This window comes from Manis pentadactyla, chromosome 17 (genome assembly GCF_030020395.1).
Source record: "Manis pentadactyla isolate mManPen7 chromosome 17, mManPen7.hap1, whole genome shotgun sequence".
Taxonomy (NCBI): domain Eukaryota; kingdom Metazoa; phylum Chordata; class Mammalia; order Pholidota; family Manidae; genus Manis; species Manis pentadactyla.
In genome coordinates this window covers 35,214,378-35,238,199 of record NC_080035.1, presented here as the reverse complement: position 1 = coordinate 35,238,199, position 23,822 = coordinate 35,214,378, and the positions used below count along the sequence as shown (strand labels likewise).

The 23,822-nt window shown below is 38.3% G+C and overlaps 1 protein-coding gene across 5 annotated transcripts in view; it reads left to right on the top strand.

Annotated features, from left to right (window-relative positions):
- Positions 1–23,822, top strand: part of KLF12 (KLF transcription factor 12) — a 445,357-nt gene that overhangs the window by 119,049 nt on the left and 302,486 nt on the right. For all 5 annotated transcript variants that reach the window (XM_057494510.1, XM_036893684.2, XM_057494511.1 and 2 more), the window contains exon 2: positions 12,080–12,143. In XM_057494510.1, coding sequence (XP_057350493.1) covers positions 12,111–12,143 — 33 coding nt within the window. In that variant the 5' untranslated portion in view covers positions 12,080–12,110. The remainder of the gene's footprint in view (positions 1–12,079; positions 12,144–23,822) is intronic.

The window sequence follows — 23,822 nt, the reverse complement described above, 5'->3', positions numbered from 1 at the left end:
TACAGAGATGTTCTTGAGTGCTCTTTGAGGAGTATTAAATGGAAAACGAAAGTTAGCATTGTGCCAGGCTCTATCCAGGTTTAAAACATGGAGAAGTGTACATTTAAAGTGTATGCAGTTACAAAAATTCATCATGAAGAGCTGTTCCCTGAGAATTGGATTTTATAAGGACCCTGGTATTACCTAAGTTGTTACTTTGGGTACTGACCTCTGATCATCGTCAGATGGATCTTAACATAGTTCATGTGCTCAACTTAACAGATTTGTAAATCCAAAAATTCTTTCGAATGTGTGATATTATATTATGTATAGTTCCTGTAATTTAATGTTTATATTAGACTGCAGATTAATTGTACCTAAAACTACAAATTATACAATTACAGCCCTAGTTACTCAGGTAAGAAATCCTCATAATTGATATAAAGGGGATTTTATTTTTCTTTCATTTCTTGTTACTATCTTCATTTACTCACTTGAGAAACATTTATTGATTTAAAGTTTGCTAGACACTGTGCTGTATATTTGTAAATGAAGATGGGACTGGCACCCTGTTAGCAGGTACTGCTTCTCCTGGGAATATATATTGTTATAGGAATACAAATTGGTATAGTCTTTTTAAAAAGTAATTTGGTGATATATTTTGGAAGCCTGAAAAAAGTTCCTATTACTTTGATCCAGTAATTATACTTTTGTAACTATGTATTTTTTTTCTTTTTTAATTTTTTATTAAGGTATGATTGATATACACTCTTATGAAGGTTTCACATGAAAAAACAATGTGGTTACAACATTTACCCATATTATCAAGTCCCCACCCTTACCCCAATGCAGTCACTGTGCATCAGTGTAGTAAGATGCCACAGATTCACTATTTGCCTTCTTGTGCTACACTGTTCTCCCCGTGATACCCCACACCATATGTACTAAACATAATACCCCTCAATCCCCTTCTCCGTCCCTCCCCACCCTCCCTCCCACACCCTTCCTGTTTGGTAACCACTAGTTCCATCTTCGAGTCTGTGAGTCTGCTGCTATTTTGTTCCTTCAGTTTTGCTTTGCTGTTATACTCCACAAATGGGGGAAATCATTTGGCACTTGTCTTTCTCTGCCTGGCTTATTTCACTGAGCATAATGTCCTCCGGCTCCATCCATGTTGTTGCAAATGGTAGGATTTGTTTCTTTCTTATGGCCGAATAATATTCCATTGTATAAATGTACCACATCTTCTTCTTCTTTTTTTTTTTTTTTAAATAATTATTTTTTATTGAAGGGTAGTTGACGCACAGTATTACATTACATTAGTTTCAAGTGTACAACACAGTGGTAAAACATTTATATACATAATTCTAGGTTCCAGCTATCACCCTACCAGGCTGTTACAATATCTTGACTATATTCCTTATGCTATACATTACATCCCGGTTACTTATTTATTTTACCATTGGAAGTCTGTCCTTTTTTTTTTTTTTTTTTTGTGAGGGCATCTCTCATATTTATTGATCAAATGGTTGTTAAAGACAATAAAATTCTGTATAGGGGAGTCAATGCTCAATGCACAATCATTAATCCACCCCAAGCCTAATTTTCGTCAGTCTCCAATCTTCTGAGGCATAACAAACAAGCTCTTACATGTAGAACAAATTCTTACATAATGAATAAGTTACATAGTGAACAGTACAAGGGCAGTCATCACAGAAACTTTCGGTTTTGCTCATGCATTATGAACTATAAAAAGTCAGTTCAAATATGAATACTCATTTGGTTTTTATACTTGATTTATATGTGGATACCACATTTCTCTCATTATTATTATTATTTTTAATAAAATGCTGAAGTGGTAGGTAGATACAAGATAAAGGTAGAAAACATAGTTTAGTGTTGTAAGAGAGCAAATGTAGATGATCACGTGTGTGCCTGTAGACTATGTGTTAATCCAAGCTAGACAAGGGCAATAAAACATCCACGTATGCAGAAGATTTCTCTCAGAACGGGGGGGTGAGGTTCTAAGCCTCACCTCTGTTGATCCCCAATTTCTCACCTGATGGCCCCCTGCGACTGTGCCTGTCTTAGGTTGTTCCTCCCTTGAGGAATCTTACCCGTCTCTGGCTAACCAGTCATCTTCCGGGGCCATACAGGGAAACGTGAAGTTGGTAAGTGAGAGGGAAGCCTTATTGTTTGAAAAGGTTAGCTTTTTACTTCTTTGCATATTTATGCCCTGTGGCTTCTATGCCCAGCATTTGTCTTGAGGTATCTTTACCACTTGGAAGAATTATGATACTCGGTAAATTTGATATGAGGCACGAATTCTATTTAAGGGTTGTAATTAGGAAGGAAGAAGAAAAGCTATAGAAGTAGCAGGCGGAAGAAAACTTGGGAAGATTGATTATTTCTTTGACATATCTTCTTGTAGAGTAACTTCAGCATGTATAGGTTTTAAGCTACTACTTAAATTGCGCACACACATTAACATAATAGGAGTATAGTTACATAACCAAAGCATACCTGTAATTACCAGCCATCTCCAGTGAAACCAAGAAAACCAGTTAGGTACCTTAGGCATTTGTGAAAACTTATCTATGATATGGTGGATATTGTCCAACTGAACTTGAACAGTCTGAGAGAAATAAGACAAATTAAAACAACCCATTCCTGGGGACTGTTCACATGCCATATGTTCTTTTAACAGTAAATAGTCTGTAGTTGTAAGACTTTGGAGCGCTACAATTTGCACTTCTCCAAATTCTTGGTTGAGTTCCAACAGTATAGATCCAGTCAAATTTGTTGTTTTACTGTATGCACAGGTCAGCTTAGATATCTCCTTCCTCATTCCCATGGCAAGTCCAGGAACTGGTGGGATGGGTGCATCTACAGCTGTAGCAGTGCGTGGATCTTTGTTGGGGTTTATTGATGATCATCTTCTGGCATGAGTCTTCCAGAGAGTGCTGGTGTTGGAAGTTCTTTTTCATATCGTATCTTAGTTCATTTTCGGGGTAGCCCAATTAGGCTTTGATCCTCTGTATAAACACAAACAGACCCTTTGCCTACACTTTTATATGCCCTTTATACCCTTGTGTAGAACTCGTTGGAGGTTACCACACAGGAACTGCCCTTTTTTTTTTTTTTGCTATCACTAATCTACACTTACATGACGAATATTATGTTTACTAGGCTCTCCCCTATACCAGGTCTCCCCTATAAACCCCTTTACAGTCACTGTCCATCAGCATAGCAAAATGTTGTAGAATCACTACTTGCCTTCTCTGTGTTGTACAGCCCTCCCTTTTCTCCTACCCCCCCATGCATGTTAATCTTAATACCCCCCTACTTCTCCCCCCCTTATCCCTCCCTACCCACCCATCCTCCCCAGTCCCTTTCCCTTTGGTACCTGTTAGTCCATTCTTGAGTTCTGTGATTCTGCTGCTGTTTTGTTCCTTCAGTTTTTCCTTTGTTCTTATATTCCACAGATAAGTGAAATCATTTGGTATTTCTCTTTCTCCGCTTGGCTTGTTTCACTGAGCATAATACCCTCCAGCTCCATCCATGTTGCTGCAAATGATTGGATTTGCCCTTTTCTTATGGCTGAGTAGTATTCCATTGTGTATATGTACCACATCTTCTTTATCCATTCATCTATCGATGGACATTTAGGTTGCTTCCAATTCTTGGCTATTGTAAATAGTGCTGCAATAAACATAGGGGTGCATCTGTTTTTCTCAAACTTGATTGCTGCGTTCTTAGGGTAAATTCCTAGGAGTGGAATTCCTGGGTCAAATGGTAAGTCTGTTTTGAGCATTTTGATGTACCTCCATACTGCTTTCCACAATGGTTGAACTAACTTACATTCCCACCAGCAGTGTAGGAGGGTTCCCCTTTCTCCACAGCCTCGCCAACATTTGTTGTTGTTTGTCTTTTGGATGGCAGCCATCCTTACTGGTGTGAGGTGATACCTCATTGTAGTTTTAATTTGCATTTCTCTGATAATTAGCGATGTGGAGCATCTTTTCATGTGTCTGTTGGCCATCTGTATTTCTTTTTTGGAGAACTGTCTGTTCAGTTCCTCTGCCCATTTTTTAATTGGGTTATTTGTTTTTTGTTTGTTGAGGCGTGTGAGCTCCTTATATATTCTGGACGTCAAGCCTTTATCGGATGTGTCATTTTCAAATATATTCTCCCATACTGTAGGGATCCTTCTTGTTCTATTGATGGTGTCTTTTGCTGTACAGAAGCTTTTCAGCTTAATATAGTCCCACTTACTCATTTTTGCTGTTGTTTTCCTTGCCCGGGGAGATATGTTCAAGAAGAGATCACTCATGTTTATGTCTAAGAGGTTTTTGCCTATGTTTTCTTCCAAGAGTATAATGGTTTCATGGCTTACATTCAGGTCTTTGATCCATTTTGAGTTTACTTTTGTATATGGGGTTAGACAATGGTCCAGTTTCATTCTCCTACATGTAGCTGTCCAGTTTTGCCAGCACCACCTGTTGAAGAGACTGTCATTTCGCCATTGTATGTCCATGGCTCCTTTATCAAATATTAATTGACCATATATGTCTGGGTTAATGTCTGGATTCTCTAGTCTGTTCCATTGGTCTGTGGCTCTGCTCTTGTGCCAGTACCAAATTGTCTTGATTACTATGGCTTTATAGTAGAGCTTGAAGTTGGGGAGTGAGATCCCCCCTACTTTATTCTTCTTTCTCAGGATTGCTTTCGCTATTCGGGGTCTTTGGTGTTTCCATATGAATTTTTGAATTATTTGTTCCAGTTCATTGAAGAATGTTGCTGGTAGTTTCATTGGGATTGCATCAAATCTGTATATTGCTTTGGGCAGGATGGCCATTTTGACGATATTAATTCTTCCTAGCCACGAGCATGGGATGAGTTTCCATCTGTTAGTGTCCCCTTTAATTTCTCTTAGGAGTGACTTGTAGTTTTCAGAGTATAAGTCTTTCACTTCTTTGGTTAGGTTTATTCCTAGGTATTTTGTTTTTTTGATGCAATTGTGAATGGAGTTGTTTTCCTGATTTCTCTTTCTGTTGGTTCATTGTTAGTATATAGGAAAGCCACAGATTTCTTTGTGTTGATTTTGTATCCTGCAACTTTGCTGTATTCCAATATCAGTTCTAGTAGTTTTGGGGTGGAGTCTTTAGGGTTTTTTATATACAGTAATATGTCATCTGCAAATAGTGACAGTTTAACTTCTTCTTTACCAATCTGGATTCCTTGTATTTCTTTATTTTGTCTGATTGCCGTGACTAGGACCTCCAGTACTATGTTAAATAACAGTGGAGAGAGTGGGCATCCCTGTCTAGTTCCCGATCTCAGAGGAAATGCTTTCAGCTTCTTGCTGTTCAATATAATGTTGGCTGTGGGTTTATCATAGATGGCCTTTATTATGTAGAGGTACTTGCCCTCTATTCCCATTTTGCTGAGAGTTTTTAACATGAATGGATGTTGAACTTTGTCAAACGCTTTTTCAGCATCTATGGAGATGATCATGTGGTTTTTGTCTTTCTTTTTGTTGATGTGGTGGATGATGTTGATGGACTTTCGAATGTTGTACCATCCTTGCATCCCTTGGATGAATCCGTTCGGTCATGGTGTATGATCCTTTTGATGTATTTTTGAATTCGGTTTGCTAATATTTTGTTGAGTATTTTTTGCATCTACGTTCATCAGGGATATTGGTCTGTAGTTTTCTTTTTTGGTGGGGTCTTTGCCTGGTTTTGGTATTAGGGTGATGTTAGCTTCATAGAATGAGTTTGGGAGTATCCCCTCCTCCTCTATTTTTTGGAAAACTTTAAGGAGAATGGGTATTATGTCTTCCCTGCATGTCTGATAAAATTCCGAGGTAAATCCATCTGGCCCGGGGGTTTTGTTCTTTGGTAATTTTTTGATTACCGCTTCAATTTCGTTGCTGGTAATTGGTCTGTTTAGATTTCCTGTTTCTTCCTGGGTCAATCTTGGAAGTTTATATTTTTCTAGGAAGTTGTCCATTTCTCCTAGGTTTCCCAGCTTGTTAGCATATAGGTTTTCATAGTATTCTCCAATAATTCTTTGCATTTCCGTGGGGTCCGTCGTGATTTTTCCTTTCTCGTTTCTGATACTGTTGATTTGTGTTGACTCTCTTTTCTTCTTAATAAGTCTGGCTAGAGGCTTATCTATTTTGTTTATTTTCTCGAAGAACCAGCTCTTGGTTTCATTGATTTTTGCTATTGTTTTATTCTTCTCAATTTTATTTATTTCTTCTCTCATCTTTATTATGTCCCTCCTTCTGCTGACCTTAGGCCTCATCTGTTCTTCTTTTTCCAATTTCAATAATTGTGACATTAGACCATTCATTTGGGATTGCTCTTCCTTTTTTAAATATGCTTGGATTGCTATATACTTTCCTCTTAAGACTGCTTTTGCTGTGTCCCACAGAAGTTGGGGCTTAGTGTTGTTGTTGTCATTTGTTTCCATATATTGCTGGATCTCCATTTTGATTTGGTCATTGATCCATTGATTATTTAGGAGCGTGTTGTTAAGCCTCCATGTGTTTGTGAGCCTCTTTGCTTTCTTTGTACAGTTTATTTCTAGTTTTATGCCTTTGTAGTCTGAAAAGTTGGTTGGTAGGATTTCAATCTTTTGGAATTTTCTGAGGCTCTTTTTGTGGCCTAGTATGTGGTCTATTCTGGAGAATGTTCCATGTGCACTTGAGAAGAATGTATATCCTGCTGCTTTTGGATGTAGAGTTCTATAGATGTCTATTAGGTCCATCTGCTCTACTGTGTTGTTCAGTGCTTCCGTGTCCTTACTTATTTTCTGCTCAGTGGATCTATCCTTTGGGGTGAGTGGTGTGTTGAAGTCTCCTAGAATGAATGCATTGCAGTCTATTTCCCCCTTTAGTTCTGTTAGTATTTGTTTCACATATGCTGGTGCTCCTGTGTTGGGTGCATATATATTTAGAATGGTTATATCCTCTTGTTTGACTGAGCCCTTTATCATTATGTAGTGTCCTTCTTTATCTCTTGTTACTTTCTTTGTTTTGAAGTCTATTTTGTCTGATATTAGTACTGCAACCCCTGCTTTCTTCTCACTGTTGTTTGCTTGAAATATGTTTTTCCATCCCTTGACTTTTAGTCTGTACATGTCTTTGGGTTTGAGGTGAGTTTCTTGTAAGCAGCATATAGATGGGTCTTGCTTTTTTATCCATTCTGTTACTCTGTGTCTTTTGATTGGCGCATTCAACCCATTAACATTTAGGGTGACTATTGAAAGATATGTACTTATTGCCATTGCAGGCTTTAAGTTCGTGGTTACCAAAGGTTCAAGGTTAGCCTCTTTAGTATCTTACTGCCTAACTTAGCTCGCTTATTGAGCTGTTATATACAGTATCTGGAGATTCTTTTCTTCTCTCCCTTCTTGTTCCTCCTCCTCGATTCTTCATATGTTGGGTGTTTTGTGCTGTGCTCTTTCTAGGAGTGCTCCCATCTAGAGCAGTCCCTGTAAGATGTTCTGTAGAGGTGGTTTGTGGAAAGCAAATTCCCTCAGCTTTTGTTTGTCTGGGAATTGTTTAATCCCACCGTCATATTTGAATGATAGTCGTGCTGGATAGAGTATCCTTGGTTCAAGGCCCTTCTCTTTCATTGTGTTAAATATATCATGCCATTCTCTTCTGGCCTGTAGGGTTTCTGTTGAGAAATCTGACGTTAGCCTGATGGGTTTCCCTTTATAGGTGACCTTTTTCTCTCTACCTGCCTTTAACACTCTTTCCTTGTCCTTGATCTTTGCCATTTTAATTATTATGTGTCTTGGTGTTGCCCTTCTTGGATCCTTTCTGTTGGGGGTTCTGTGTATTTCCGTTTTCTGTTCGATTACTTCCTCCCCCAGTGTGGGGAAGTTTTCAGCAATTATTTCTTCTAAGATACTTTCCATCTCTTTTCCTCTCTCTTCTTCTTCTGGAACCCCTATAATACGGATATTGTTCCTTTTGGATTGGTCACACAGTTCTCTTAATATTGTTTCATTCCTGGAGATCGTTTTGTCTCTCTCTATGTCAGCTTCTATGCGTTCCTGTTCTCTGATTTCAATTCCATCAATGGCCTCTTGCATTCTATCCATTCTGCTTATAAACCCTTCCAGAGTTTGTTTCATTTCTGCGATCTCCTTTCTGGCATCTGTGATCTCCTTCCGGACTTCATCCCATTTCTCTTGCGTATTTCTCTGCATCTCTGTCAGCATGTTTATGATTCTTATTTTGAATTCTTTTTCAGGAAGACTGGTTAGGTCTGTCTCCTTCTCTGGTGTTGTCTCTGTGATCTTTGTCTGCCTGTAGCTTTGCCTTTTCATGGTGATAGGAATAGTCTGCAGAACTGGGACGAGTGACGGCGGGAAGGACTTCCTTTCTTGTTGGTTTGTGGCCCTCCTCTCCTGGGAGAACAGCGACCTCTAGTGGCTTGTGCTGCGCAGCTGCGCGCAGATAGGGTTTCTGCTTCCTGCCCGGCTGCAATGGAGTTAATCTCCGCTGTTGCTGTGGGCGTGGCCTGGCTCGGGCAGCTACTCCAAAATGGTGGGGTCGCGTTGGAGCAGGAGCTGCTGGGAGGCTATTTATCTCCGTAAGGGGCCTCCCTACTTCCTGCAGCCCAGGGGTTAGGGTGCCCAGAGATCCCGGATTCTCTACCTCTGGATTAAGTGACCCGCTCTGCCCCTTTAAGACTTCCAAAAAGCACCCACCAAAACAAAACGACCACCAAAAAAAAAAAAAAAGAAAAAAAATTTTTAAATTAAAAAAAAAAAAAGTTTTTAATTAAAAAAAAAAAAAAAAAGGGTGGTCGTTCGTTTTTCTTTATTCTCCGGTGCTAGCCTCAGGCCTCTGCTCACCGTCTTTCTGTCCTGTTTCCCTAGTATTGGGGTCCCTATCCCTTTAAGACTTCCAAAAAGCGCTCGCCAAGACAAAACAGCAAAAAAGCAAAAAAAAAAAAAAAAATGGTCGCGCACTTTTCTTATGTCCTCTGTCGCCCAGCCTCCAGTGCCTGCTCACTGTTCTTGCTGCCCTGTTTTCCCAGTATCAAGGGCCCTGCACTCTGGCCCGAATGGCTGGGGCTGGGTGTTCGGCAGCCCTGGGCTCCGTCTCCCTCCCGCTCTGCCTGCTCTTCTCCCGCCGGGAGCTGGGGGGAGGGGCGCTCGGCTCCCGCGGGGCCGGGGCTTGTATCTCACCCCCTTCGCGAGGCGCTGGGTTCTCTCAGGTGCGGATGTGGTCTGGATATTGTCCTGTGTCCTCTGGTCTTTATTCTAGGAAGGGTTGTCTTTGTTATATTTTCATAGATATATGTTGTTTTGGGAGGAGATTTCCGCTGCTCTACTCACGCTGCCATCTTCCGCCCATCCACCACATCTTCTTTATTCATTCATCTACTGATGGACACTTAGGTTACTTCCATATCTTGGCTATTGTAAAAAGTGCTGCGATAAACATAGGGGTGCATATGTCTTTTTGAATCTGAGAAGCTGTCTTCTTTGGGTAAATTCCAAGGAGTGGGATTCCCAGGTCAAATGGCATTTCTATTTTGAGCTTTTTGAGGAACCTCCATACTGCTTTCCACAATGGTTGAACTAATTTACATTCCCACCAGCAGTGTAGGAGGGTTCCCCTTTCTCCGCTTCCTCTCCAGTATTTGTTGTTCTTAGTCTTTTCAATGCTGGCCATCCTTACTGGTGTGAGGTGATATCTCATTGTTGTTTTAATTTGCATTTCCCTGATGATTAGCGATGTGTAGCATCTTTTCATGTGTCTGTTGGCCATCTGAATTTCTTCTTTGGAGAACTGTCTCTTCATATCCTCTGCCCATTTGTTAATCAGGTAATTTGCTTTTTGGGTTTTGAGGCGTGTAAGCTCTTTATATATTTTGGATGTTAAGCCCTTGTCAGATATGTCATTTACAAATACATTCTCCTATACTGTAGGATGCCTTTTTGTTTTGTTGATGATGTCCTTTGCCTTACAAAAACTTTTTAGTTTGATGTAGTCCCATGAGTTCATTTTTGCTTTTGTTTCCCTTTCTCGAGGAGATGGGTTCAGGAAGAAGTTGCTCATGCTTATATTCAGGAGATGTTTGCCTATGTTGTCTTCTAAGAGTTTTATGGTTTCATGACTTACATTCAAGTCTTTAATCCATTTCGAGTTTACTTTTGTGTATGGGGTTAAACAGTAATCCGGTTTCATTCTCTTGCATGTAGCTGTCCAGTTTTACCAGTGCCAGCTGTTCTATAACTATATTTTGAGGTAGTAATTAAAGGTGCAGACTAGAGCAGCTAAGTACAGTAGTGTAGTAGGGAGGTACCTGGCTGATGGGGCAGTGGTGGAAGTCTGCAGGGGGCTCCCCTTGCCAGATCCCACCTCCTGATTAGAGTCTGTTTGCTCAGAGAGAGCATCATTTCTTGCACAAAGGCTTCACTAGTTTAGCAGAAGCTCAGGTGTCTACTAGATTTACATGGAAGGATATTTAAGTGTCATTGGTAATAGTAAAAAAATGATATATTATTAGATAAAAACTAAGAGTAAATGTATCCCTACAGTGGAGTATTATGAAATTTGGATTAAGCATTAATAAATTGAATATCATGCACAAATACTTATGGTACATTAAAGTTTGGGGGGGAAAAATCACAACACCAGAATGTAAGATTAAAGCCAGTTTTGAAATACCTGGTACATTCTGCTAAGAAGTTTGAACTGATTGATTTTGATATATTTGAAGGCCTGAATGACAAGATCTATTTGATAAGAACATGGTGTGTTTTAGATGACTTTTTAATTCAGGGGATACCATATTACAGTTTCATTGTGTAAAATAGGGGATTAACACCCTGTATTTCAAGAATTTGCTACTATAGTATTAAAATATTACATTTACATTATATTGCTTTTTAGTAGCATTTCTAATAGTGTAAAGGCTGTAGATATATATTTGGGGATGTGTTTTGAGAAATAAGATAGGGAGAAGAGAGGTGAATTTAGGACTGCAATAAAAATTAAGGGCTACTTCCCCTTACAGTCCAAGTCCATGGAACTTGTGAATTCTACATTTCTTTAAGGCCTTATGAGTGAGTAAACTCTTTTTCTGTTCAAATGTGTGAAAACACTTACAGAGGAATCCTAGCCCAGTACTGCCATAGGTAGGTATTGGCACAGGATGGATACGGCCGAGAACTCCAAGGCATGTCACCTCTTGAGTGTAATTCCAAATAAAAAGTCAGCTATGCTTAATAAGCTGGCTTCACTGAATGCCAAAGAAAATTTCCCTCATGAAATGGAAATTCTGAAGCAAGTTCCGTAATGCTGAGAGAGAATAACTAAGAGGGCATTCAAGATAGATTCAGTTGGAGCAAATGATCTGTTGTAATCAAAATTATCCAATCCAGCAATATTTAATTATATTTGGTGAGATCCAAATGGCCCAGGGGTTTGGAAGCTTTCACAAAACATATAACTACTTACATTATATTTGTTTAATTTTTTATAAAGTGACTTGGATCAATTTTTTAAAAAGTTACTTGGATATTGGCCAACATGGAGCCACCAAAATATTTATATTAATTATTCTGCACATTTGTATCAACTATAAATATGGGGAAAAAATATAATTTCCTCTGGAAAACAGCATTACTTAAAACTCTCTTAGTTTCTAAGTGTAATATAACCAAGTGCACTAGTTGGAGTCTTTGTGAATTCTTTTTCATGTATTAAATTTACTTTCAAACCAGTTTCTTCTGTTTTCTCCTCAGCCTTCTCTCGCTCTTAAATTCCTTTGTTTTTCTTCCCTCCATCCCTTTTCTTCACCTGTGTCTTCATTATCTTGTGTCCAGGACCTGTCACAGTGTCATAGTTGACATTCTTGCCTCTATTCCCTCCTCTTTCCATTCTGCCCTTTACATGGCTTCTAAAGAGCAGATAAACAACAAACAACTTTTTTCTTATTTATTCCACTAATCAAGAGTTTTGAATTGAGGATTTAAGATTTCCCCCACCACCAGTGAAAGAATGTTATTAACATGTGGAACTTTTTCTCAGTATTTGTTTTTGTGTGTCCCTTTCTTACAGGATCAATGTGACTCTAGAAACAAATGGATGAATGAATGTCCATATGAAGAGGAAAACAATCAAGGTTGGTCAATCAACTTGTACAATTGTAGTGAAAAATCATGTTTTGAACATTACTTTTGGGCAGTTCTTCTCACTAGAGCATGTGCTTGTATGAATATGAAGCAGAATCAATTCTTGGACACGCATGTCTATTGGTAAAGTATAATTTTTATTTTTAAACGCTGAACTCTCAATACATTTATAAGGAGGCAACCCTTTGCACAAACCTAGTTGTCATCAGTTTCCAGCACTTAAGCTGGAATGTTAAGGATCAACTTTGAGATGGGTATTAAGAAATGGAAAGCCACTTGATATAACTGATTACTGAGATGGAGAAAAGGAAAGCCAGATTTTGTTTAATCCCAATGCTCACACCGAATAGCACAGGATTGCTGTCATATGCTGTCATGTGCCTGCTGTCTTGGCTTTCCTCAGGAGAACAACAATTATGAAAGGCTTTTAACTTGGGTTCCTCACAGGCAAGTAAGGGGGAAAAAGTCCTGGGAATTTCAACAGTAATCAGATGCTGGCCATCACTTCTTCTGTGGCAGTTACTTGAGTTTTTCTTGGATACATACTAGTTATGATATATAAGTCACAGGAATATTTAAAAAAATGACAATATGTGAAACCTTCTCCCTTTCATAAAGTTTTTACATTGAATAGGTCTGGTAAAAAAGGCATGTGAACTCATAACTCTTTATATAACTTCAGAACACATACAGTTCCATATTTTCCTTCCCCCATTGCTCTGGCTACTTTCAAATAAATTACATCACACCATGACTTTCTGCCAGCCCACCTTCAGTGACTTACAAATGATTTTCCAGGTCACATCTCTCATTTAAAATTTCTGTCTTCGCTTTTCATTGCTAAAATTGCTCCTTTCTAGTATTTGTATCTGGAAAATTTTCAAAACTCTAGAGGGAGTATTGATTCAAAGATGATACAAGGGAGATTTCTGGGTGTTTGGTAATTTTCTTTTTCATGACCTCGGTAGTGCCTATATGGCCTTTACTTTGTAAGAATTAATTGTACTGTGTACTTACTCGTATGGGGATCAGTGGTGTTAGTAAACTGGCTCTGGAAGGTTGGGAGGGGATGTCTGATCTGTTGTTCTTGTCAATTTCCATGGTGTAAATATTCCCACTGTAGCTGGTTTCAGGTTTAACAACTAGCTTGCAAGATTCCTTAAAATTTAATAATTGGCTCTCATGAGGTGGAGGTGGATTACCTGAAGAACACCATTGATAATTCCATTTATAGATAAAAAATATTATGTACTCTTTAAGACAACTGGGCAGAGGTAGTAAATTAAAATTTTCCTAGCTCATCCCAATGGAAATATGGAAATTTTCTTTACTCACTATCATGTAAAATGTATTTTTTTCTTTTCCTTATCTATGATGTACAGAGTATTATTTTGTTTTCCCTCAGTTGTTACTAATTTTTTGTGTTTGAATGGATCAGCAGTCAACTTTATAAGTTTATTCGTTTTGACAATGTCATTGTTCTGTAACTAATTTTATGACAACTTCCTATGATGGCAAAGAGAATCAGTGTGTTACTACTTACCCTGAGGATAAACTCTGGAAATATTATCTTGATTGAGTATAATATATTACATGGTTCATTCTAAGTGATTGTGCCTCATAGTCTAGTTCTAAAATCTTATGGGTTCCAAAATCTTTATAAAGGAAGGAGCAGTAAGCATTTTACTTAATATGTTTGTTCCAATTAATTATTTTTTTCTTATTGCTGTTTGTCATATTTTTGACCTGTATTTTCCTTATGGATGCCTTAGAACAGAGAATGCATTGATGCTTGTTTTTAAGCCTAGTTGAATCAGGCGCTGTTAGTTTTAACAACGTCTGATTCAGGGAGAAAAAAATTGCTGAGTTTGAAAATTTATCTTGTATATTTCAAATGTATTGACAAGGTCAGTATTAAGATGAAGTTTTTAAAATGTCAGCAGTGGAAATAACATTGCCATTGTCTACATGATTGAAAAGGGATTTGAATGTGGCTCTTAAAACTGTTTTGTTCATCTCCAGTTCACTAGTGGTGGTAAAAATCTTGCCAAGAGCTATAGAATGTCATGGGGTGTCTTTCTGTTTAGGTTCTAATATATGTAAACAGCCTAAATAGCATTTGTAAAAAAATTTTTTGTGGCCATACCAAGAGTCTTCCAGGAGCACTCTTCATCTGCCTTTCCTTAAGATAATGCATACATATATGTGTGTGTGTATATATATATATGTTTGCATACATATATATATATATATGTTTGCATATAGATAGAGATATTTGCATAAAGTTCTTTCTTTCATTCAATTTTTAACTTGGTTGTTTTACTCAGTTTCATTACACTTGAATTTGTCCTTTACCATCTGACATTAGAAATGATCAAATCCAAAAAAGATCCTCGTCATCCTATATTTCCTGCTTACAAATACTAGTACAAAATCTGGTCTGTGTGCTCTGTAATGTATTTCAGCAGTTGCTCTTATTGGGAAGTGAGGTAGCTTGTTTGTGGACCTGGCTTCACAAACCTGGCTTTGCTCCATTTGTATGCCAGGCATTTCAGTATGTTTACCAAGTGCTTCTCAGCAGCTGGTTTAGAGCAGGTGTGCAAAACATACACATGCATATACATTAGTCCAGCTTACCCGATTTCATAATAAAACTTGTGCTCTGTCACTACTTCTGAACAGCTGCTTAAGCCATCCAGCATTAGCAGTGTGTGAGCTTTACTTCTTGTATTTGAAAACCAAGAGGACAACAGCAAGCCCTTCTGAGAAAACTTAAATTCCCTTCAGAAAAGAGTTTGTTTCAGAGTGATGGGCATATGTAGCATGGTTACTTTAAACTTCTTTCCATGAAGATTCTTTCTTCACACCAGGTGGAAAGATTGTAGTAGCAGCAATCCAGCCTTTCTTCCATTTTAATTAAGTAGACATGGTTGCTCAGAAAGCCCTAGTTGATATAAATGAAACATGTGGTCAGCGCCAGGCTGCTATACATTTATGGAGAGTTGCTGTCTGGGCAATAAACATAGGATCAAAAAAGACAGATCTTGACTCTGCAGTTATCTATATGATCTTTTACTAGTGACTTCTTTCAGAATTTTGATTTCCCCAGCTTGAAACTAATTGCACCTGTCCTGCCTCTTTCAAGATTTGTTGTGGGAGGAAAGGAAAAAATGACATATTTGTGAAAAAGATTGAAGGTTGTAGTGTTCTGAAGATGTGTGTGTTACTAAGAGTATTATTTTTATGGCATGAGACAGAGATTCATGACATTGTTGAGCAGCTTCGCATCACAAAGTCAATCCTTTTCAGAATCAGAAGCACCCCCAGAGATCAGTGACTGGATTCCGTGCATGGCTACATTCTGCAAGAGTTGGTGATTACTTTAGTGTCATGTTGACTGCTATGTTGGAATTTCCTACTGCGTTTGGCGGTCCATTGTATTTCCAGGCATTTGTAATTAGTAGTAAGAGTTCGTCTTTATATTGAGCCAAATCAATAGATTTGATAATGATATGCAGTAGTAGGAAAATCACATATTTATTAAAAAACCATCCTGAATTAGGTCACCCTTCTTTCAAGACACTTAACCTTTGAGGATCTTATTCCTTTTATCTGGGAAATGGGAACAAAATTGTATATAGGGATGTGGGAAAGATTGTGTAGTCGTTGAAGTAGAATAACAGCTTTATTATTTGAAAAGATGATGAATTGCTCATTTAAGACATTAACACATGCAGAGCCCCAGCACCACCCCACCTCACACCTATTAACACTTGGTGAACATTATTTATTTACAGTGTTCCTGTGTGCATGTATACAAGTAAATAGGGGTTTGCAAAAACAGGGTCATATTTATACTTTGTATTTCCAATGAAGAGTTATTTTTTTTCAGTGTGCTTTCAGTATAATGGAAGAAATAGAAACTGAATTTATACTGAAGACATTTATTAATTTCCAGTTAATGTCCTTTCACCAAAGTGATGCTATTAGTTTAGAGTTAAGGAAAGAAAAACAACTTTGACTTCTGGTAATTCTGTATTTTTTTTTAAATGGCTGAATTTAACTTTCAACAGCATCTTTGATGTGTGCTAAGAAAGGTGGGAAACATGGATGATATTTCTTTCTCTCTTTTCCCTCTTCTTGTTTTACTGTCTTTTTAACATTAAGGTTATTAGCATTTATCTCTGATCAATAACCATAATTATCAAAGCTATTTAGTCTTAATTCTTGTTTCTCTCAGAAATATGGGAAGACTGCTTTACTGGTGTCTGGTGTTTGGTGTCCCTGTGAAGGCCGAAGCAAACCCATCTTTCACTTGTTCTTTTTGTTCAAATGTCTGTGGACTATTTTTAATAAGTGACGAGTTACATAACTTCATTGATTTTTATCTTAGTTTTTATCATTCTGTATCAGTTTTCCTTGAATCCTGCCATTCAACTCTGTGACGTAGAGTTTATTATTTTGTCTTCAGATTTTAAAATTATATTGAAAGTGTATCTTTTGTTTGTTTTGTTCTCTTCTTTAGTGACCCAGGAAGTAAGTATGGTTCTTCCTAGTTTTCTTTATCTTTGATCTTTACCTTTAACTTTTTGATTTCATTCACTGTGCTTTGTCAGCGAACATGCCTGTACTGTGTCTTCAGTCAAATTCTTCATTTTTTTTTAGTTCCCAAAGTGGCTTTTCATCTGTGTGGTACTTAATAGCTCTGTCAGCTTAGTTTCATCTGTTTCAGTTATCTTGTATTTTATCATTTGGACCCTTGTACTTCTTCCTTGACATTAAATTTTTTTTAAAGAAAGACCCTTTTGTTTGTAGGGCTTTTGTTAGTTTGTTTGAGTCTATGAAATGTACTTTGTCTCAATTCTTGATCTGTTTCGGTGGGTAATTCCTCTTGTGATGTTCTTCACTGGCTTTTTGCTTACACCTCTGCTTCTCTCTTGCTTTTGATGTTGGCTGCTTTTACACACAGTTCCCTCACGGGCTTTGACTCTGCTTATTACCCATCTCTGAGTGTGCCCAGTGGTTCCAATATTGCAGATAGTGTTCGTACCCAGGCACCAACAGTTTGGGTATGAGCTAAGTGAGACCTTGACCTGAGTTTGTTATTTCAGATACTCTTTAAATCCAGGTGTCATTTCCAGAATCTTCGCCGTGTTTGTTGTACAGCAAAACCTCTTGAAACAAATGCTCTTGTCTCCCTTCCATTAGACCCCCTGGGTGATGGAGCTAGACTCTGTAAAATGATGCTTGGGTATGTTTGGTTTTTTTAGCACCTCTGTCTGCTTTCAGTGGATAGGCCTTTCATAACTGTGATTTTTTACTTTCCGGAAATTCTGTGATTTGCTTGAGGTGAGAGGAGGTATGTGTCAGCTCCCAGTGGCCTCTCACCTATCAGTCTTTGACAGCGATGCTTTGATTGCCAATCTGAGTTTCTGATGGCTTTTTCTTTCACTAAAGATGGAGTAGTTTTTCTCTGTTTTGTACTTTTGCTTTAAAAATTTCAGTGAGTTTTAAAGGAAGGGTAAAAAAAATACCTCAACATCACCATTTTTCAATAAGTAGTATTTTAAATGCATTTAAGGGACTCTTGGAAAGTATTGAACTTGCTATAGAGTTAAGAGCTTGACTCTATCCTCAGGCTTCCTGACTTACAATTCTGGCCCTGCCCAGACTTCATTTGCCTCTGTTTCACTGTTATATCTGTGATGTGTGGGTGGTGATGATGGTGATGATAATGCCTACTCCATGAAGTTGTTGTGAAGGCTAAGTGGGAAAAAAAATGTTAAAGCATTTGTATATTGCCTTGACGTTATGAAGTTCTCACTAAAATACCCATTTTTATTACTTTAAGCCATGTTAATTGTGTTTAGAATGTAGCTAGTTTGGCTTTAGTAGAATCCACTAGTCAGGCCAGCATTTGTAAATACATTTTTCCTTTGACTGAAGGTAATGCTGAGATGTACCAGCATGCTTGGGAGTACTGGGTATCTTAATTAATATGTCAGCTTTTGGTCTTAGGGTCTGACTGGGGACTTCCAAATTGTTAGTGTATGTTGGTAAGGAATAGAGAACACCTGGCTTTTTCTTGGAGATAAAATCCCTGAAGATGTTGCTATTCTGTGGTGATGGGTACACACATGATCTGGTTCACTCACAGAAATGTTAACTTCTATTGTATTAAGAGGTTTCCAGAGAAAGAGAACCAACAGGAGATACATATATCCTATATGACATAGATTATTTATTATAAGGAATTGGCTCATGTGATTATGCAGACTGGGAAATCCCATCTGCCATCTGCAAGCTGAAGACTCAGGAAAAGCTGCGATGTAATTCCAGGCCAAGTCCAAAGGCCTGAGAACCAGGGGAGTCGATGGTGTTAAATCTGAGCCCACAGACAGGAGAAGGCTCATATCCCAGCTTCAGCTGGCAGAAAGGGACGAAATTCCCCCCTTTTTCCACTTACTGTTATATTCAGGCCTTAAACAGATTGAATGATACTCTTCACTCCTGGGGAGGGTGGCTACTGAGTCCATTGATTTAAATGCAGATCTCACCCAGAAACAGCCTCACAGATACACCCAGAAATAATGTTTAAGTGGGCACCCTATGGCCAAGACAGATTGGCACATAAAATTAACCATCACACATATCCTGCAATGTGATTAAATCCAGCAGTCATGTACTTAGCATTTATTATTTCTTAGACACTGAGCTACAAAGACAGATTATATTTAGATCCTGCCCTCAAGGCTTCATCATTTCAGGGAAGGCAAATAAGTTACTGCAATTTGACGGGAATAATACTGTAATATATTTAATGAAACCCAGGGAGTTGGGGTGGGCCATGGGTGGCTCTCACAAGAAGTGACATTTGAACTCGGCCTTGAACGTTGTTGTTACATTGACTGGAAGAAATGGAAGTAAACAAGAAAAGTCACGGTATTTTGCATAAAAAAAATTTTTTTTTTAGTAAATATGAAAGTTTATTTTCTTTCCTTTGGGCTCAGAAGTGCCCTGCAAAATCTCCTCTGGGAGCTAAGGGTAAATGTGATACTCAGTGACCTCATTAAATATTTCAGGCAGAATCCACTGAGGGTCATTTATGTGTCCAAATGATTTTTCTCTCTTCCTTCCTCTCTTTTCCCTCCCTGTCTGTCTCTCTGTTGTCTTATCTCTCTGTCTGTCTCTTACTCACATGCTCTCATATTAATGAAAATTAACACATTTTTATTCTCTGGCGACTTGATTTTAGTGGTCCTTCAGCTAAGCTTTATGTCACTGTATTTAGAGTACATTATCAAAGTAGTTCATATATTTTACCAGAAAATTTCAAGAGTGCTCATAAAACTGGTATAGGCATCTTTTAACCGTAACAAATGCAGTTAAACAATTTTGATTTAATAAGAACATTACAGTATTAAAGCAACATTCTAATTGATTATTTAAAAGCATTTATTGAAATATAATGTCTTTCTGGTTGATTTTATGTTATCCAAATCTGTACTTTAAAAAAAAAAGTAACCTCCTTCCCCTCTCCCAAGCTGATGTTAGCTGAGAATTAATTTCTTACTGTTCTCTAAAGAGATTTCTGTTTAATAAAATCATGAATAATTATTGACTCAACAATGAGTGCAATTCTTTATCTTATGCATAATTTAGTCTCTTAGTATACCTTACAGCCTAATGGAAGTAACACTCACAAATATTCCAACTTGTGAGTCAATTGATTATTAATATTCAACATGCTTTGTTTGCCTGGAACTAGTTCTGATAACAAATTCTGTATCAGTCAGAATTTGATCAGAGGAATAAAACCATAGGAATTGTATAGAAATGGGATTCATTATCAGGATTGGACCTCATCCCAGTTAGTAGCTAGTTAAGCAAGTTGTGTATGACGATTGCCTTCCATGCATTTGGTGCTAGGCCTGAAGTCAGCAGGGCAGGGAGGAAGGAAGGAGGAGCAGGAAGGAGGTATGGGAGAGCAAGGGCGTGCTGCAAGCTGTGAGGCTGAGCTGGACTCCACACAGATTTCTCCCTGCTTCCAAGCCCTTGGGGTTGCTGGGCACTGCAGGAGAAGCTGGAACCCTTCACTGAGTCAAATGCATCATAGCCTGAGAATCAAATAAGCTGATGGAGAGCCTGTGGGGCCTGCAGGAGCTCTGGGCCAGCTTGTCCCTGCACCAGCAGGGTGAGCCTGCCTTGCCCTTTGGAGTGTGAAACGAACATGACACGAACATGACTGCTGTGGTTCTACCCTCTCATGTCCACCGAGTCCCACTGAGTCCCAAGTCTCCTTCCTCACCCTTCTTTCCACCTGAGCTTCGTAGATCATAGACCTTTTGCTCATTCCTGCCAGTCCTGCCTGAGGACTTGCAGCTCTGCCCCTGGGACCTGGTCTTTTAATGGAGATGACTTTCTATGTAGAAAAGCCTCATTAGCTCTGAAATAACCTGCATGGATTCATTGTTTTTGAGCTCTGCTCATCTCTTGAGAAACTACAGGATCATTTGTGGCCCCATGTGCTCCCTGACTCTTACTCAGTTATTGGTGTGGGTAGTGGCTGTGACCACTCTGCTCCCGGGATTTTGACTGCCATCTATAATGCCATAAGCCAGTTAGGCTCAGGTCAGGGCTGTGAGAGCATAGGAAAGACAAAGCATGGCAGGAGAAGATGCGAGTTCTGATTTTGTGCATGGTGGAAAATGTGAGTTGTGTTGATTCTAGTTTAACCAGGTAGTAAAGTTTGAAGCAAAATTATGAGCGAGGATGAGATCAAGAGTTTATATTCAGACTATTTCAGTGAATTACCAGGCACAGCAGTAGGTTAGAGGCAGGGTTGACAGACAGTAACTGGAAGACATGCTCTCTGGAGAACAGCTAATAAGGGAGCAAATGTTAATTCAGCCTGGGGTCCTTGAGCCAGGGGGCACTAACACAAAAGGGGGGAACAGGGGTCTCATTAGAGGGCAAAGGGGAATACCCGTAGCAGTTCCAAAGTGGAAGTGTTCAGGCACCAAGAAAGGTGGTGCCATAGGGCAGCTTCTCTACAGCATGGCTGCAACAGCAAGTGGCTTTTTATCTTACCTGTCAATTGCTATGCCTTGGTGAGATTTCCTGTAGCTTGGTACATGACTAGGAAGTCCTGTGCAATGGGAATTCTTGAAACAAAACTGAAAGGAGTATTTGGTGAGGTGAGTGAAGATAGACAGGGAGAGAGTATAGTATTACTGAATTTAGGAAGAAAAAAAGAAAAGCTTTTGAAAACAACCTGGCTAAAATTCCCAGAAAGTCATCCAGGACCCCAGAAGGGATATGGCTCTAATTTGTGATTTAGAGTAAATTCAAAAGTATAATTCCAATCAGAGAATAAGAACAATTAATGTGCTAAGAAAAGATCAGTCACTAGTAGAATATCCCAGTTTATATTGGCACATACATACTGTGTGTGGGTGTGGGTGTTCTAGTTTATGGGTAAATGCTGGTTAGATTTTTTAGTTTTAATTAAAATTTTTAACTTAACTACTCAATTATTTTATACTGAGTTGCAAATATAATTGCCATTCCTTAAACACCAGGATCATATGACTTAAGATGCTTTAACTGGTTATTCCCTTTGTAGATAGTTCTTTCAGTTGGTGACCACTTCTTGTGAGGATTAATGTTGTTAAACGAACTGCAAGACAGAAAACTTTATCTGTAGATTATATCATATTTATGTTTGTAAACTTTTCTCTTCTCCAGAACATACTCATTCTAAAAGGAGCAAATGGTGGAAATAGGTGGGAGTCTGGCAACTTCCAGATCTTTTATTTCTCTCTGTGATAGCCTTTCTCAGTCTCTGAAATCCTGAGGGACTTGTCTAAGGTTGCCCAGCAGTTAGTGGCAGAGCTACATATATCTAAACCCTGTGGAGTAACATTTATTTTTACATCATTTCTAAAAGTGCTATCTGGAGTGAAAGACCCCAGCAAAGAAATCATTGTGGAGATGGTACTTGTGAAGATACCTGTGTGGGAGGAGGAGAGAGAGTGATTACAACTAGAGGATAGTAATGACAGTTAATTTTTTTAAGCAGTTAAGTGATAGATGTACATACCTAATTTCTTCTGGTTCTCTATTAGGACTTATGTATCTTAAATGCTTGCTTGTCTAGCTGGGTAATTATTGCAGCTCTACCTTATATTTCAATTATCCCCATAGGCTTTGAAGATAATTGAGATATCATATATTCAAAGGTGGACCTGGCGTGCATTTTGACAGTTCCACAGGCCACAGCTGGCCAATTTGGTGCAAATAATCAAGGGGAGGCAAAAAGAAAAGGCTAAGAGATTTCTGTGTTGCAACTGTGAGTGAGAATTGACTCCTCTTCCCTGGATCTAATCAGTTATAAAAGAGCTGCTTATTTTTTGTTCTGCCAGAAAAAATATTTGTTGTTCTAATACAAGAATCTAATTATAGTGGAAAACCCTCTAATGCTTTATGAATGAGAAGTTAGTTGTATCTCAGTCTTTGCCATTCACTGTGAAACTGAGATACTGCTAAAGACTCAGCAGAAAAACAGTTCAGAGAAACAACAGTTGCTCTTTCCACTGAAATTTGTCGGCAGGATGAAAGGGTAGACTGAGTGGGAGCAGCGGGCCAGCTCACTGTCATTCTTCATATGCCTGCTCAGTCTTGTTAAGTAGTCCAGGATGTGTGGTCTCTGCTCAAAGAGATGATGCTATTATTCCCATTAAGAGCAGCTTTTTCTAGATTTTCTTATCTGGTAATGCTGAAAATTTAGAACATGTGTTTTAAAAATGTAGAAATTTGGAGTTAAATGCATCTAAATATAAGAATTATCTCATTCGACTGGATAATGTAAATAGGAGGAAGAAGATCAACAAAAATAAAGTTATTGCTCACGGTTGCACAGCCCATTATAGACTGGGAGGTTTGGGAGAATGGGAACATGATTACTTGCAATTCACAGATGTTAAAATCCAATTTAAGTAGGTAGGTTTAACTTCTGCCCATTTCTGACTTTAAAGCAAAAGGTGCTTTAGGTATCTTCTTGATAGATATGTCTTGAATGAATGCTTGAATAAATGGATGGATGGAATGTAAGAGCAAAAGAAAGAATGAGTGAAAGAAAATGAGATGGCATCTCTGTTATTTTTTTCTTTCTTTGAAAAAAGTGTTAAAGAGTGTGGCTCATATGTGATGGAAGAGAAATAAGATTAGATCCTGAAAAATTGGCAAAGGGGTCACACAAAACCTGGAACATTTCTTTGATTCAGGCTGACTCTTCCAGTAAGTAGTAGTCAAGGGAAAAAGGTCTGGCTTACAGGTATTAACTATGTAAAATATGTCAAAAGAAGAATTTTCTTAAATGGTTACCCTACACAGCTATGCTGATGACATGGTAAAAATGCTATTTATTTATTACTTAGGCTATGGTGAAACATGATGACAAATATGAAGAAAAGTACTTTCCTATGCTAAGTATATTTGTGCTTAAATTAATAGCCTATGTATTTATGATAGCTCAATAGTTTTATATTGAGGCATCCAGCAACATGGTTTTTTCCTTTTTAATGGATAATGTGCTTTTTTGTTTTTTTCCAAGTGAAAATTGCTTTTATTTTATCACTTTTGTTTTGTATTTTTTTTTTTTGCAACAA